This window comes from Anabas testudineus, chromosome 24 (genome assembly GCF_900324465.2).
Source record: "Anabas testudineus chromosome 24, fAnaTes1.2, whole genome shotgun sequence".
NCBI lineage: Eukaryota > Metazoa > Chordata > Actinopteri > Anabantiformes > Anabantidae > Anabas > Anabas testudineus.
Genome location: NC_046632.1, coordinates 7268616 through 7286928, shown reverse-complemented (window position 1 = coordinate 7286928; position 18313 = coordinate 7268616). Strand labels below are relative to the sequence as shown.

The 18313-nt window shown below is 39.2% G+C and overlaps 2 protein-coding genes across 2 annotated transcripts; one reads left to right on the top strand and one right to left on the bottom strand.

Annotated features, from left to right (window-relative positions):
* Positions 1-963: 963 nt before the first annotated feature.
* On the bottom strand, positions 964-6250 carry slc25a29 (solute carrier family 25 member 29). The gene is made up of 4 exons (XM_026341906.1): positions 5828-6250; positions 4157-4200; positions 3778-3861; positions 964-3251 (listed from the first exon to the last, which is right to left on the bottom strand). The coding sequence occupies exons 1-4, from the start codon at positions 5853-5855 to the stop codon at positions 2478-2480; spliced, it is 930 nt and encodes a 309-aa protein (XP_026197691.1). The 5' UTR covers positions 5856-6250; the 3' UTR covers positions 964-2477.
* A 358-nt stretch (positions 6251-6608) lies between these two features.
* Positions 6609-13751, top strand: slc25a47a (solute carrier family 25 member 47a). The gene is made up of 6 exons (XM_026342227.1): positions 6609-6743; positions 7659-7702; positions 7787-7858; positions 10090-10269; positions 10410-10674; positions 10846-13751. Exons 1-6 carry the CDS (start codon positions 6707-6709, stop codon positions 11157-11159), a joined length of 912 nt encoding a protein of 303 aa, XP_026198012.1. The 5' UTR covers positions 6609-6706; the 3' UTR covers positions 11160-13751.
* The last annotated feature ends 4562 nt before the right edge of the window (positions 13752-18313 follow it).

Here is an 18313-nt window from a genome sequence, read left to right as displayed (position 1 = left end):
TTAGGAAAAACTTACTAGCGGTTGATCTGACTGTGTGTTTTAGTACAAGGCTTCAGGAAATGGCAACAGGATAAACAGGAAACTATTTGTGTTATTTTATGTATGGCCTGTTCAGTTTCATAAGTTACTGCAATCATGTGTGACTAAGACAATTATTTTATTTATTTATCCATAACTAAAATGTACTTTACAACATGCAGACTGATTGTACTTTCTGTGTGACTGGGATTTCCATGCTGTGGCAAAATGAATGAGGTTTGTTCTCACAAGCCCCTGAAACCTTTTGCATTTGGATGAAATGAACCTTTGAGGTTTCATTGCAGTTACCACTGCTCATCAGCAGATGGCGCTGAGGCTAACTCACTTAAAACTACAGTAAATGCTTATGTCAAAAATATTTTTCACATATTTTATATAAAAAAGGGCTTTTCAGTAGGTTTAAATAAAAGTTTTTATCTATTCTTTGAGAAGAACTACTTCGGGACATTTAACAGTATTCAGGACCCCAGTATTAAACCCATAGTTTTATTTTTTTAACTTATTGTGGCATTTCATTTTGTCCTACTTACTTTTTTAAAGAACTAAAAATCAAAACACTGTTCCTGGCACCATGACTTATTGGCTGCAGTTCACTCAACAGATGCTGACCAGTCAGAGCCGCCATTGTCTGGTTTCTTCTGCAGCACAGAAGATATCCCAGTGGAATAGACCACATGGCGCATCACATGTTAATAAGTTATTAAATACTTAAAGCATGGGGAAAGAGTGAGCTACCTAACACCTCATAAGATGCTGGCATCTTGTATAGTGTAGACAGCAAACATAAGACAACTTGTAAAAACGCTGAATTACATTTGTTCTGCATCTGTGCAACTTCTAATCTGTGCCAAAGGTGCTGTGTTTGATCAAAAATGAAAGTGTGGGGATGCTGAATTGATCAGCGCAAGTGGACACAAAACAAACGGCGGATGAATTCTGTTTTATTTACCCATTGTACAGATCTTCAGTGACAATTCCAAACAAATAGGTTATGTATGACTATGTTACAAAAATATCAGGTCTCAGTTGTTCAGTTAATCTGTAACAGTTCAAACTCAAACCGAACAGAGACTCTAAAAACTGCCGTAACATGAACACAACTACTGTAGACTGATGAAAATAATACACACACCCACCCACACACACACACACTTCAAACCCATCACATTAATACAGTTCCGTCCTGTACATATTGCATCTTATGACATGTTTCACATCAGCTGGACGTAATAGTAGCAGTCAAATGGCAACCACGGAGTTTCAGATCTAATCTTGATAGCTCAGGGACAACAGTCACTGTTCAAGCTGTGAAACTGATGATTCGACACGAGTGACTCTCAGCTGCATAGTGATCGTACTTTTGCTCCATTTCCCACATTCATTTGATCACCATCAAACTGCAATGCAGCCTTGGAGATTTTCAAGTGCCTTAGCAGCATTGGTGTTTTCATTTTATGAACACTTTTAATGACATGCCTAGCATGCATTTATGTCTTTACAATAACTGTAACATGCACAGCTTAAATTCTAGCTGACACTTACAGAAATAAAATAAATAATGGTGGGACAAGTAAAGTGCCACGTGTAGCACCATGTTCCACGTCTAGTTGAGGCCTTTAATAATACAGCAGTAAAGGTATAATTTGGTAAAATGAAATATGCCAAATAAACATGCCTACAACCCTGACTGACATTGTGACTGTGCATTCAGTCCCTGAAGAGCCCTTAAGACTAACTGATTGTTGTCCACAATGCCTGGTAAATAGTACGTGTTTTCAGTATGACTGGATATTAGCTGCAATGTATTAGTTTTGTTTTTTTTTTTTTTGGTTTGAAAACAGACACAAGTGATGAGATCGTCACCTTATCACATGCTACATTCTTTTTCTCACATTTTCTTGGCTCTTCAGAGGATACAGTTGTGTTACAAACAGGCGCTTTTTTTTTTTTTTACAATTATTTATAAGGCAGGAAACATGTTTCAATAAACATAAAAAAGAAGTTACTCAAAATCAACATATATAAACATATATATACACACACACACACACACGTGCAGTTAAACACTGCATATTTCAAGGTAATAGAGATACCAGTTTTAGTGTCTAGAGCGAGAACACTACACAGCCACACTATCAGTTCCCTGGATCATAAGTTTCAAACTATGTCTTATAAGACAACTCATAAAAGCAGTTAAAAGCTCCAACTGTTATAATCTTACTAAAGGTTTACACCATCCCTTTACAAGCTGCAACTTGAACAGCAAACTTAAATTATTGCTAAAAATACATTTTCCTTTGTTTCCTTTTTCATATCAAATGATAAACAAGCATTTAAATAAACCAGATACTTTTTTTCAGACTCAAAACTGGGAATGACTGGTCATGTATTGTCTTTCCATACTCTTGTAAAGTGCCCTGGTTTAGACCTCTTTTCTGTCACAGGCTGGAGGGCTGGGCCTGCTGCTGGATCTGCGTGTGGTGGCTGGTTGACTGAGCTGGCTCACAGTCTTGCGGTCCTTCCTCCGCTCCCCGAGCATACATGAGGACGAGTGTGACGGTAGCGAAGGTAGCTGCATTCACAGGGAAGGCTCGTAGCAGCGTGGAGGTGAGGCCTCGTGTAAACACCATGTAGCCCTCTCTCTTTATGCTCTGTCTCACACAGTCAGCAATGCTGCTGTACTGGTTGACTCCACCCACCCCATCTGCCTGGAGCCGTGATTTGATCACATCAACGGGGTAGGTGGAGAGCCAGGAGGCGATACCTGCCATGCCTCCGGCAAACAACAGTTTGGGAATCATGTAACGATCGTCAGGCTCACAGCCAATGCTGCGCGTCAGCACATCATAAGCCAGGAAATACACTCCGAAGCCAGGCGTCTCACGGATAAGTGTGGTCACCATGCCTCTGTTAATGCCCCACAGACCCTCCCGGTTGTAAATGCGTGCCAAACAGTCCAGGGAGTTCTTGTACATTTTCCTAGAGGATTTCTTCTCTCCAGTACCCTGCATCTGCATGCGCGTTTTAGCCAGCTCCATAGGGCAGCAGATGACACACTGGATGGCACCTGCTGCAGCACCAGCGAGGAATTGGTTCATAGGTGTATCCCGTCCCAGCATACGCATGGTGTTCCCCTGGACACCAAACACTATGGCATTGATGAATGTGAGGCCCATCATAGGGGATCCAATGCCTTTATACAAACCAAATACCTGTAGAGAAGATCACATTAGTCGAACCGTTTAAACACATCACTGTAGAGATCTGTGAGATGCTGTAAAAGACTCCTGTTACTTCATCACTATAACACAAACACGATACACAATCCAATAACTATATAACCTTAGATATTACATCTGCATGTCTGTATCTGGGTAGGAATGATTTTAGGTGCTGTGAACCTTTGAGGAGAAATGATCTGCAAACTGCAATTAAATTAGATTCTATAATTTACCTTGGTACTTTAAAAACCTTATTAGAAGATTTTAGATGATTTGTGGATTTTCTTCTGTTCATTTTTGCTGTCTGTGAATATTTTTTGTCTTATTTTTTGGCCTACAGTAAATACAGCATGATCTACCGTTTGTTCTCCACTGAAGCCTACAGCCTTGTTTGTTGTGTTTAATACTTTAGATTTTCTCTGCTGTTTAATTTATAATTTTTGTAACTTGGCATTTCTTTTGCACAATTTACTGATTATCCCAGCAAACACAAGTAAAGGTAAATAACTCCACTTACGGACTCCTGACGTATAATGGACTGGAAACAGTGAAAGGTTCCACGATACAGGGGCTTATCGATACTCTGAACCTGCAGTCTAACCTGGAATAAAAAAAGACATTCTTCAGTTAAATGCTCAAAAACACGGGAGTAACAAATTATGAGCAAGTCTGCCAGCTTCATTTAATGAGCAATTTATGACATAGCCACTTGATGACAAACATTCAGCACCAACAACAACAGAATTAGGTTTACATACAATTACACATAAACAATTTTATAAAGACAATTTCAGATGTAAGAATTTGATTTTTTTAATGGTATCTAATATAAGTGTTTTAAATAGGTTTTAAAAAGTCTTTTCTGTGCGTTTCTGTGCATTAAATGAAAATAATACCTTAACTGTGTCAAACGGGTGTCCAACCAAGACGCCAGCAGCACCTGAAGACAGTAACAAAAGATTTGTTGAACAATGATTAGCACTTTATTACACTTTAATTATAAACAAGAGGAGGCCTGTATGAGCAAAATCACTTTCTTCTACGTATTTCTACTCTCCATTAAATGATATGTCACTGGAGCATTTAGGTACCAAATATAATTATTATTTCAACCTAATCGTAGACCCTAATAAACAACCCATTAATTTATTATTTCAGTGATTACTTTTATTTCTTTTCAGTTAGTTCAGGGTAAGACTGCATTACTGAGCCAGAGCCAGTTAGTGTAGTCTTTAGTGTGGCATTGAATGTTACATAATCTGGGCTTATGCAGCACATACCAATGTTGTGATTCCAGTTTGGGCTTCTCACCTCAGTCTATGTTGAAACCTGATAATATTTTCCAGACAGGCCACAAACAACACTACGTATTACCCAAAAGCCAAAGTAGAAAACTAGCATGCGAAGAAGTACTAATATGATTTATGCATAACTGTGATGTTCCATAATATATCAAATAGTTAATATGCCAAATTCACCCAAGACCGACATTTCTACTCTGGCTATTTGTCAGGGAGCAGTCTCTAAAACTACATCATAAATAAATATAAATACTGTATAACAATAATACAGAAAACATTTTAAAATCTGATCTTTAGTTACCGGCCCACCTGTGTCACCACTAAACAAACTGTAAAATAACCTTTGATAACATTTGCTTTATCACATGACCCATTACAAAAGTCTATCTGGAGTGACTCCCCGTTGTAATCCAGGAAAAGAACACAAACAGGCATGGGTTTCACACATGTGAGCGATCATTGACCTCAATTCACTGCTATAATCTGAGACTAGGAAAAACAAACAGAGGAGGATCTTGCATCATAGTTTAATAACAAACAACTCTTGTGTCGCCACCCATCTTTAATAACAATTTGGACAATTCTTTACAGAGGTTAAACACAAAGCACTGCTTTCAAAACCCTTATTCTTCGAACACACCTTTGAACACTAAACCAATTCTCGTTTGACCGTGGTTAACCCACTTTCCACTCTGTGAGAGGGTGGGAAAACACATGGTGTGTCATGTCAGTTACTGGAAAGACAGCATGGGATTGGTTTATAAAGGGGTGTGCACTGATTCACTATCTGTTGATAGGGTGCATGTGTATGAAAACTTTATACAGCCAAACCGATCTAGGTTGAAGCCTCAGGTTGCAAGTGTTGCTTTCAGTTGTCAACAGGGTGTAAGTTACATTGAAAGAAACCTTTGTGTGAGTGAGGTTTACCTCAGGCCAGCGACTTAGTTATGTATTAAGCTGTATAACATTGACAAAACTACAATGAAGTTCACATAATTATTATTGATTCCAAATAAAATCAGCCACTCGTCCACTTTATACACATAAAATGTCAAGGTGTCAAGTAGGTTTTAACGCATTTACAGGATCGGCTTTACTGTGCACACCAGCCGTGGGATTTCCAGCGTGCACATGTAATCATGTGATAGAGTTGCATCACTTTGTTATAGTAGTGCTGGGCATGTTTGCGTCGTGCTAGCATAGAAAAACAAACCAAAACAGTAGCTTTTAATAAGGTTATATGTGAGTGCAGGTGTCTCGACCTACCTCCCATGCATCCAGCCACGAAGTCCATCACCGCCCTTCAAAGTGACCCACCTGAAAATGTTGTCTAGAGCTGAATGAAACGGACTCAAACACTATGTGAAACCGTATCTTGCTCCTAAACCGTGTCCCTCGTTGTACACAAACGTTGATGACAATGAACTAATGGACTGTTAAATTCTATTTAACGTCAACGTTAGCTAGCGCCGGCTAGCTTGTTTCGAGCCCACCTCAACGTCTGGATTTATCTTTTCTCTCGCCCTTACTTCGTTTGTCTGTTTACTCTGTCGCTAATAAGACTCTCCTGTTCACCTCTCGACCTCCGGGAGCCGTTGTGTCGTTCGTCACGGCGGACACCCTCCCCGCCGCAGCAGCAAAGAGGTTTATTTCCACACGGCAGCAACCCACCGACGCAGGAAGTCACCGGCAGAAGGCGGCGTTACCGGCGTCTGGCCGGGTTTCCGTCCAATCAGCGCGCAGGGATAACGCCGACACCCCGCAGCGTGTACGTCACCCGCGTCGACCTGTCGCTATAGATGTGTTATGGAAAACTACCGCGGATGTATTGCGTCACACATGCTTGAATAATTAATTGTAAAACGAGGACATTTTATATGTAAAATATAATGTTAAATAATCAACGCATTCGCGTCTTACGGCCCATGTGCTTTTTGTTGTATAAATACTATTTTCGGGCATCTTCGCGTAAAGTCGGTACCAATGTCGGACTCGGTGACACTTCGGCGCTGTGGCACTCGCCGGAAATACGTCACCCAGGCGGCCACCTGACTGTCAATATTCAAGGTTGGGGTTATGTAGTTTATGCTAGTAAAACAGGATCATATCTGACAAGTGTCTGTTGGTCGGTGACCATCTGACAGGATGCATATCGTGGATTTTGTGTCTGGATCATTTGCAGGTAACTGCTAACGCGAGTAGAGCTAATATTAAAAGCATTAGTTGGTCGTATTTGCGAACTACTGGATGTACATGGTGCGATAGGCTAAATAGGTGGCAGCATATGAAAAGATCAGAGGATGTTAACTTGAAAGTGACTCTTAAAACTCGTGTCGCTTCTTTTCTTATCCATGGTATGTTAATAAGCATTCATTATTTTGTAGTGCATTTAGTAATACATACAAATAAACAAAAGATCCACCGGTAACAACACAAATAAGAGTACAGTTATCCCAAAAAAGAAGCAGGTGCAGTGGCAGTTTCAGTTTTACATTAAAATTATGTTCAGGAGGTGGCATAGGTGAAAAAGAAGAAAACAGTCCATGTGTACCCCAATGTACCAGGTGTGTTAGATGATTTCCACTATGTCTCTCTGTTCAATGGCAACTGGATTTGCTTTAAGTGGAAGACATTCATCAACAGAGGAGACGTGCAAAGGCATCACCTACAAACCAGTTCTGTCTTGACACTCTGGGCCGTTTCACAGTCGCCAACACTTTGTTTCAGGTGGTCCACACGACACACATGAAAGCCAAGTGGAACAACAACCCATGGGCAACCATCAAGGTATTAATGAGTTAAGATCTCATAAGCCTGCTGCTCCAGTCAGTCAGAACTGATGAAGCCTTTTGGACGAGAGGTGAAACATCTTCAAGAACTTAAAGCAAGCACAGTTGCCACTGAACAGCACCTTTGGGATAACCATGACCTGGATGACTGAGAATCTTCACACGTCAGTCAAGGCAATACGTTTTTACTGATGAGAAAAAGGAAAACAATAACTCTCCCTGTCAACTGCACATGATTAATCATATGTAAAGCCTACTACAATAAGCTATCTTTCTGCTGTGTCTCTCTTTTCTCTGGAAACACACAGGAGCATGTGGTGTTGTCGTGGGTTATCCTCTGGATACTGTGAAGGTATGTAGAGAAGAGTAGTCTATCTGAAAACAGTCAAGGTGGATCAATAACAAATAGACAACATCATATTCTTAATCTTTCTAGGTCCGGATCCAAACCCAAAAACAGTTCACTGGAATATGGCAGTGTGCTGTGGCAACATTTTCAAAAGAGGGGGTAAGTGGAAGTGGTGTGGCCTCCATGATACAGTGTGTGCAGCTAAATGCTTTGTACGCCTGCTAAAATGTTTACAGATATTTTTGACAAGTTGTAAAAAAATAGAAACAAGTGTGTTCTGTAAGAAGATGAGGTTGACTGTCTGAAGAGAGTGAACCATGGGCATGTGGCCTGATGACTCCTCTGGATGTCACGACTATGACTAATGACTTTACTTTTAAGTGGAGATGAACACAGACCACAACAGAAAACATCAAATAAATCATGGCCTCATTGACCAGCATAAAATAAAGTATCAACTAAAAGGCAAGCATTCACCCAGAGAACTGAGCTGTAATCAGGACATTGAACAATGTGTGGACTACCGAATATTTCATCACTGAAGTAGCTGGTAAATCAGGGAGCTAAAAGTGCATGGAACATATTGACGTTTATGAGACAAAGCAGAATAAAAAATGCAAAAATCTGTCACAAGAAGAGATGCCACGGACATCTGAGCAGTTGCTACTGCAGCTGCAGCCATAAGAAAACAGTAAGGCGTGCTTATAAAGTTGCACACAGCAAATAAAGGATTAATAAAAGCTGGCGGTGTGACAGCTCACAAAATAGCCAAGAACAGGAAGTTGCTCTTGGAGTAGTAATTCATCAAAAAAGACTTCCGCAAAAGCTCTGGCAATTTACCATCTGGGTGGGACTTCATTTCATTTTTCACACTTTCACCTGCTGCTCTTTGTCCCTGGATGACACGATGTCGTGATTTGTGTGACACCAACTGGCCTCTATTCTTTGTAAACTTGCTTCTGTGTAACCCCAAAAACCACAATGATGGACAGTGTCGCATCCATGCATAAATCAACTAAAATGAGAAAACTTAGCTGATGGAAGCCTGAGTTTGTGATGAAAAATGGGGGCTGGTAAAAAGGCTGCATGATTAAATGTCTGCAGTGAATGCAGAGCAGAAATTAATAATCTAGTATCACATCATTAATCTTGAGGTGATGTGAAGTCACTAGTTAATAGTTGATCTTATGACCAAGCTACTAGACGTCCTAGATTTACAGTCTTTGGGTCTTAAGTAAGAACTTGCAGCTTCTCAGTCATCAAGTGGAGAGCAACACAATCACCCACCCAACATTGCAGCAGAGAATGGTCAACACTAGACATATGCTTGAAAAAGTTGCAGGCCTATCGCAGTGAGATTTCCCGATAGTTCGATAGAGTAGAGCTTTAATTTGTTGATCTTACACACTGCTGACATGAGGACATCAGACCTGATCAGGTCTGACACCAACACTGCCATTCTATGCATCCTTCAAAGAGAAGGCGTTCATGCAAATAAAGAGGCAAGATCAGGGGATGCTCGCTGTTTATAGATCCACATACTGTATGAGAAGAGATTGATGAAGGCAATGTGCAGGTCCTTGGTCAGAGATGAATGTGTCAAATGTGCTGTGCATAGATATTAGATATGACATCTGATGTCTGGACCTGAAAGCCCACAGAGATGGGTATTTGCCATAGTCATTGTAATATGTGCTGGCAGGTAACATGTGCTTGAATGCTAGAGATGTGGTATCAGAACCAAAAATATGTAGTAGTAGTCACATTTGAAGGCCTGCAGATGTAGTCTGTGATTTTTCTACAAATAAATTATACACTATATCGAGGTCATGTTTCTGTCCAGTTAATGTTTTCTTTTTTAACCAGTAAGGTTTTGGTCCACTAACCTGAACATTCAGATCGTGCTTGACATGCAGTGTCGTAAGCAGAACAATATGCTATATGTAGAAATTAGTTGTTTCAATTACAGAGCACACAAGACATTTATTATCTCTGTAACTTCAGCCCAGGATACCAGGGCACATTTCTGATATGGTCCAGTAGAAACATATTGACCCTTCTGATCTGGACAAAGCACAGCCTGGAGAATCATAAAGACAAAGTGAGCTACATATTGTTAGAAAAGGAGCCCACATCTGGTAAATGTGTCACTAATGGTTAGGTAACAGTGTCGAAGGTAGAACAAGATGTATGCTTTACAGTTCTGACTTTCTTAGAAAAGTATTGAGCGTACCTGCACATGAAAGCCTCGACTTACAAGAAGTTAGCTTCTGATGGACATTTTCATTTCTAATTAGTAAAGTGTAAGATGAGGGGCAGGACACAGAAATGTCATTAGTTTTCACAGTTGTTCTTTTTTCTTTTGTATGTGTGTGTATGTGTTTTATCAGGTGCATGGCTTCTTCAAAGGCATGTCCTTTCCCATTACCACATACTCTATGACTTCCTCTGTGGTGTTTGGCACATACAGAAACTGCCTGCAGTGTTTCAGCCAGGCGCAAGGAGCAGATTGTAGACCAAACACCAAACTAGAAGTCTTCTTGTCTGGTATGGCGGCAGGTATAGCTCAGGTAATGGAGACCATCCAAAAAGTGTTGCATCATGTGGCTCAAACATTTCACCTGTAAATGTCATATAATTTGATTTTCATGCTTCGGTGCTTTGAGTTTGAGACACCTGATGCAAAGACTATCCTATCTGCCTGCAACAGGTATCAGTGATGTCTCCAGGTGACATAGTGAAAACGCATCTTCAGTGTCAGACACAGTCCAAACGAGGAGGAATCAACATGACCAAACCCATGTACCACGGTCCAGTTCACTGTTTACTGAGCATTATCAAACTGGAGGGTTTCATGGGGCTCTACCGAGGAGCTCTCCCACTTATGCTGAGAGACGGGCCATCATACGCCACTTACTTTTTGACTTATACCACTATCTGTGAATGGCTGACAGACAACAACAAGAAACAACCAGGTGAGTAAAGTAAAATACTATGTCAATAAAATTTCCTTTATGGTGCCCTTTAACCTCAAATAACATCTTGTAATTGACTAAATTTAAATCTAAGTGATGCTTAAGTGGTAAACTAGTCATATGCTTGACATGAGTGTCAGCAGTGCTGTCAGTGATTTTCATCCTCTTCAGATTGCAGTGTCGTGATGCTGGCTGGCGGGATAGCAGGAATGGCAGGCTGGACTGTGGGAACACCAATGGACGTGATAAAAGCCCGACTGCAGATAGACGGAGCGAGGGAATTCAAGCAATATAAGGGTTTTTTACACTGCATCGCAGAGACGGCTCGGACGGAAGGAGCTGGGGTTTTCTTCAGGAGCTTAGGCATCAACTGTCTGCGTGCATTCCCTGTTAACATGGTTGTGTTCGTTACATATGATGTTCTCACTGGTTTCCTCCGAGGTGAACCAGGTGGTGCTCACCCGCCTCGGCTAGGAACCAAATAGTACTGACTACCTCCAGATCATTTGTCTTATATTTATTTTTCATATTATTTTCATTAATTTTTTAACATCTCAAAGACATTTAAAGAATAATGTCTGTTGCATTGCAGTATTTGAAGGAATGTTTTTTCCACAGCTATCGTTGAGTTGTCTGTTACATATCTAACATTTACTTAGAGAGGGTACATCATCCTAATATGCTCAGGGCTGATCTGGTCAGTAACGGCACTGTTTGTAGGAGAGACTGGACCAGCAGGAGTATCACCACTAGATGGCATTGCGGTCCAACATATTACATTTTTTCTTTCTTTGCTGTCTTTATGATAAGTGAACAGTCTGCATGACTGATGAGACTACCAGCTATGTTTGACTGTATTCAAGACTACTGAATGCCTTCAATGCCAATTTCATAGATGAGCTTCAGTACGCACAGTTTAGCAGCCATGACGCACGTCTGCATATTATTTTCGTCCACTGTTCGGCAAAGTGATACACCTGGACATCCTGACTTAAACATAATATCACAAGATTCTAAGCCTTATTATCGTCCTGTATCAGGATGACAACATTCTGCATATCACTGCACAAGCAGATGCAGCTCTGCCTAACAATTAATTCATAGAAGAAAGTTACCAGTAGTAGAATAGTTTCGTAGTTCTTAAACTTATAAAATATTTATTGAACTTTGTTGTGTCCCAGAATGTAATTCACATTGATCATAACTACTACTGACGTGTTCAGACAATACAAGTGTGTAGGAATTTAGATGTGGAGGACAGGTTCTTTAAAAAGGAATGATGAATGATATGCGTCTAATCATAATGAAAGTACTCGCTGACCTTGAACAATAAAGGGAGTGAAGGGTAGATACTTATTGATTATTTATTTATTTATTTATTTATTTTGTTAGTGCTCAAATGCTACTGATCCACACTTCACTCATTGAAACTGTTTTTTAAGTTATGCAAGACAGTGTTGTATTTGCAGCTCCAAGCATCTATGCCTTAATCCAGGGGTTCCCAAACCTGGTCCTCATGGCCCACTGCCCTGCTGGTTTTCCCAGCATTCCCTGCTGTACCCATTACCTGGATCAGGTATGTTAATCTATTTTTAAGATTGTATGTAAAACGTCTCAGTCATCCATGGATATGTCAAATATTATATAAATGATAATAATATAAATCTCAGATCTATATAATGAAATGTTCCTATTTTGTAGAAGTACTACATATTTTAAATACACATCGTCGCCTGTAAGTGGAATCAGGCACATAATTCAGAGAGTGCAGGACTTCAAAGGGAAGTTTTTGAGCAGAGCACAGTGTCCAGAAGGGAAAGAAAATGAAATGTACTGTACATATGAATATGATGCCATTATGGGGCATGAGAGGAATATAAACACACATAAAAAAATAAAAATCTATGGAAGTGAGTAGACTAACTAAAGGCTTTACATTTGAAATTCTATTTAATGTGGGTATTAGCTGCAAACCAGATCATATTATAACATAGTTTCACTACATTATCACAATAAACATTTAAATACAGGCAAAGGTGTTCTTCACAACAAAGACATTGTATTCAGATGAAGAAGCCACAGTGTGAGTTTTGTGACTGATAATAAAATGTTTCTATGAGAACTGTGCTACTCTTTGGAGTTGTACTGCCATCTAGTGTACGAGGACAAGACCTAGATTTAAGCTCTACAAACCTACATAGATTTCCATTTCCATTTCAAATGTATCTAAAAGATGCTTGTGATAGTTCACAATACTGGGATTTCTATTGTTACATATATTTTGGTGAATTGCTAACTGTGTTTGTGTTTGGTGTCTACCATGCTGCAGGGTATATAATTAATATATATTATATTTGTTAGATGTTTATGTAAAGCTATATATTACAGACTTAACATGTGTTTCCACCGTACTGAATAAAAGCACAAATTGATCCTAAAACAGGAAAGGAAATTCACACGTCTGCAAACTAAACAGTTTTATCTGACCTGTGGTGGACACTGCATGTTTTCCCCATGGTCAAATCAAACCTTACTTGAAATTGATTTCCAATTACTTCAACTACTGGTGAAGCTTTGATTGATTTAACTGATTTTATACTTTAAATATCCCCTATCCTGTGGTGTGGATGGCAGATTGGTACAGTAACTGCACAGTAAATGAAGGTAGACATAAAAATGGGTAGGCAAGAGTAACCATCTGACTGATATTGAATGCCAAATCCAAGTTTCTTGAAGATGGCAGGTACCACTTGTATTCCTTGGCTTCCTTCAAATTTAGAGTTAGAGGCAAAACAGACAGACAAACAGGCATATTGTTGTTAATAAAATAATTAACTGACTCAGATGAAGCCACAAGTAATAACAAGTAGGATCCAGAAAAGCATTTTAAGAGCTGGTCGGCTAAGCTGTCAGATCCAACTGGCCCACAGCCATTATTACAACAATAACACCATCTCTCTTTCTTTTTGGGTTCGTCTTGTGTGAAATGACAATTATGAACTCCACATGAGATGCTGCATGTGTTAAATTAAGGGTTTCATCTGTTTTACATGTGTAATTGTGTTGGAATTGCTTGTCCCGCCATGGGTGCAATAAAAACCTATTATAAAGAACTCAACTGTAATGATTTAATTGCATTATGTACAGATCCACTCATTGGTTAAAGTGGGGTTGTCCTGGGTGAGACCCCAGGAAATCTGTTTTCAGTCAGATTTGTGGCAGGATGTTGAATTAAAAATAGTCAATAAGAACAAACTAAACACAAAACAGTGTCTTTTATTATATTTATAAGCTGACAACTCCTTAAGCTAAAAACATTCTTCAATAGAATTCCTCATTTAATAGGAATAATAATTTACTGTAGTGTTAATTAGTGAATAGTGACCTAAAGGTATAATTAACTAATAGTTTATGTATATCGTTTGTATCTCTCGAGCCATGGGTAAACAGTTTGGCGGTCTGTGTAACAGGGGGCAGGGCTTGATGAGGCTGTACACTTTTATTTCTGTTCCAATCCATGCTGAACTTATAAACTAGGTTCTTCCACAAAGGGGATACTTGCTGAAATTCTAGGTATTGTCTGTACTGTGAAAGAAGAAAACTCTGAATGTTGCCTTTGTTAGCTGCTTTTAATTAAAGCCTGCATGTCTTTTGCCCTTATGCAACAACAGCCCACAATTATGCAAGCATCTAAAGATCTCATTGAATAACATTACTGGTTGGTCGTGAAGCCAGCGACACCTTTTCACATTTTTAAAAAATGGATTTCCTACACGTTTGCAATGCTTCAGTATTGTTGGAATTGCTCACATGTCAAACTTCTGGGGCTCAAGCAGCAGCTGGAGTTTACGGTATTTGTGTCAGGTCTGTTTCTGACCTGGATTATTGTTGATCTACAGCAACAAGACACCAAACAGATCATGCAACAGATTGTTGGGAATATTGTGTCGGTGGCATTTTAATAAGCAAATAGGTAGCATCGATTCTAGCACATGATTCACGTCAGAGGAGTCTTTTGCATCTTTTAACTGTGTCCAAGTAATCCAAATGTGTTTCTGTGTTGTACACTGAGGGATCACAGTCTCAGCTGCCCTCATTAAAAGTTCTTAATTATTAAGAGGCATGTGCTGTGGGCAGTTGTGGAATAAAACGGGTGTCCACACTGAAAGACGTTTTAAATTAAGCAGCAGAATTTGTGTGGGTGACTCAGTAAATGATGGTTGTTCACATAATGTCAAGAAAACTTCATTTTGTTGTCAGAATCGGTTCTCAGTAACCACCACTTGGGCCCCCTTTCTCCAATTGCTGTTTAGGCTATTTTGGGAGCTCTGCTCTCCCCTGTTAGTGACGTGTGCTGCTGGGTAAATTTGCAGCTCCGGCGGCCTGGGCCTGCAACCTCAGATGGCATCAATTGGGAGAAAATGGAGGGGTGGGAGGGATGAGACGGAAGGGTAACAGCGAGGATGCGAGGAGAGGAACAGAAGGGGGAGGAAGCAGACAGAAAACAGGAAAAATACAATTATTGCAAGATGACACAAGATGAGTAAGGTTTGAATAACAACTGGTGCTGTTCAAACAGAGCACAGATAGCTAAGATGATAATGTACTAAAGTACAAATATGAGAAACGGAATCCTTTTCAAATTGGATTAAAAAAGGAAGAATCTTTTTGCACGGAGAGGGAGAGACAAAGGATATATTCATGGTTGAAAGTGACCTCTTGATGACGATTAACAAGTGTAGGGAAAAGTGATAGGAGATGAAGGAGCTGGAGGAGTGGGGGCGCTGTTGTACTTCATACTCTGCAACTAATATGGTAAAAGGAAGGATATTGGTTAAATGTTTTGGTGTTCAGTCATTAGCCTTAAGTGTTCTTAACATGCTTGTGTTAGATTTCTTGCACAGAACACTGACTAATGACAATTAGGAGCAGCAGAAGGTGACTGTAAGTGAAAAGAAAAATCAATATTCAATTGCATAAAGACAACAAACTGTGCCACTGAAAATAAATCCTCACCTTTTTTTTTATTTATTTTTGCATTTATTAATTGCAGCTTTATTTATATGGGGTATCTGGGATAAAGATGAGCAAACACATGGGGATATATTGAAAATATCAATAATATTTACTTGGAGGAACAAATGTCTAATTTTAATGTTACTGAAATTTATTTCACTAATGACGTATTATTACGGTAGGTAAGCCCAATCCTGTGCAGTTCAGTATAGTATGCTGTGATCTGTTGTCACGGCTATTAGCTGTGAAATTAAATCTGTCTAAGCTGTTAAAATAACAGTGAAAGCTAAAGTAGTTGCTACCAGTTGCCACTGAACAACATTTTTTCGGGATCAACATTGCTGACATAAGCCACAGAGCCTATACAAACATTAACTTTTCCTTGTTTTTAGCATTATTGCAATGGCTTATTCACAGACCTTAATAGAAATCAATGAAACAGTTAGAATTAATTCAGAGTGCTGCTGCCAGTGTCCTCACTAACACCAAGAAAGTGGAGCATATCACACCAATCCTTAAACCATTGCACTGGCTTCCTGTTTGCCAAAGGATAGATTTTAGAATTGTACTAATGATTTATTAAGCACTTAATGTTCTTGTGCTCAAATATATTTCGGACTTACTCCTAAATTATAAAGCTTGATTGAGGCATTTGAGGTCAACTGGAAAGGGCTTACTTGTTGTTCCCAGGATCAGAACCAAGCTTAGTGAAGCAGCTTTTAGGTTTTATGCCCCTCAACTATGGAATAAGTTGTCTGAATATATATGAAGTATCAATGTGCTGCACCTGTGATAAGTTACTTTAAAGGGGGTGAATACATATATAATCACTTTTACCTTTTTTAATTAATTTACATTACTTGGTAGAGATCTGTTTTCACTTTTGTATTATATAGTACTGTAAATTTTATTTTTCATTTTTACATTTATGAGTTTCTTTCTTGTTAAAAAAAAAAGTGGTAAAAACTTCAAAGAGAGATGCATTTTAGAAGTACTGTACACACAAATGTTGTTGTGCATAGTCTACAGTAGCAGTGATAAACCCTGACTTGTGCAACCTAAGGACATGATTAACCCTCATTCCAGAAATAACAATACATGTTGATTTGAACTTTGACAACACTCCACATGAACAGGCCAACGGTGATTTAGGTCACCAGTAATACCAACCGGTGACCAACCTTTATGTATTGTAAGCACAGTATCTGTAAGTGCTGGGGAGCTTGGGTACCCACTGACAAGTGGAAGTATCCCAAATATTACCACACCATTACCCTATTATTACTGTCAGTCAATGCATGTGGTGATGAGCCCAAGATGCTGATGCCAAATAGGTGCATTTGCATGTTTCAATGTCCAATTATCCTCTGTGGCCACTTTCAGTAAAATTTCAGTCAAAGTCCATTTTTAAACTTTTTAAAAACTTCAAAATATGATGGGACTGATGTAAATGTATAGTTAAGTTCCTATATAACAATGTGATGAGATGAATTGGTTTCTTATTTTTGAAGTCTTTCAAACATGAACTCCTGGGTGGTGTTAACCACCGCATAAAAACAAGCAGAACATTGTGGTTTGTTACTTAGAATAAGATCCATTAAAACTTATTTAGTAAGATTCTTACTTTGATTGGTCTGCTAGGTCTGGATATCAGCTGAGGCAGATTTAATTCAAAACAGAAGCGTTTCAGCTTGTCTGGGTGACTGGATAACCATTTGAGGTTAAGGTCACCCATAATAAGCGGCTCAGAGGATCCACAGGTTGACCAGAAAATTCCTAATCTCTCCCAGAGCTTCACTAATTACAGTGGTCAGGCAGTAAATACTCATAACAGTGATGTGAGCATTTCTTCCAACACAAATGTCCTCAGTAACCTACTCAGACTTCCCAGGCACCGAAAAAGAGTTAAGAAGGCAAACAAGGATGTTTGCATAAATCAATGTACCACCTCCTAGTCTGGCTGTCACATCTAAATGCGACAACAATTACGTTATCATCTGTACCACTAGCACTAAGCCCTGGAGATAAAAATGACTGGCGAGGTTTTACTTAATATCACATATAGGAATTACATTTTTGGATGCAAGCTTTCTGTGATTAGGTGTAGAAGCCCGAGTCTCTGATATATTGTATCTGTAAGTCAAGGGAGAATTGAATTTCAGCTTTAGAAAGTCAGAGAAGAAAAGTGCTGTGACTATGAGATTCCAGCCATGTCTGCTACAAATTATGCTTATATGCCAGAGACATAAAAATTCCTAGAGTTGAGGATGCAGTCCAACATAACTAGCACATGAACACAACACAGTCTGCAGCACAGCACTCAATATCCTTATTTACCTAGCAGTACTGTACAGGCAAATTCAGTATCACAAACACCAATGTTAGTGTCAGTGAGGACAGTTCTTGTTTAGTAACCTCGTCTGAACTTGTAGCCAACATGTAATGTTTGTCCCTGTATTAAAATAGTTTTAATTATTTTACAGCATGTGCCAAACTCTTTTGAATTTGGTTGAATTGAGATCTGTCTTTAAAATAATCAATAATTGTGATTTTGATCTGCTCTCTCAACAGCATGCAACAGTTTTCCTTCTCCATCTTCCATCATTAATATCTTCTTTACTTT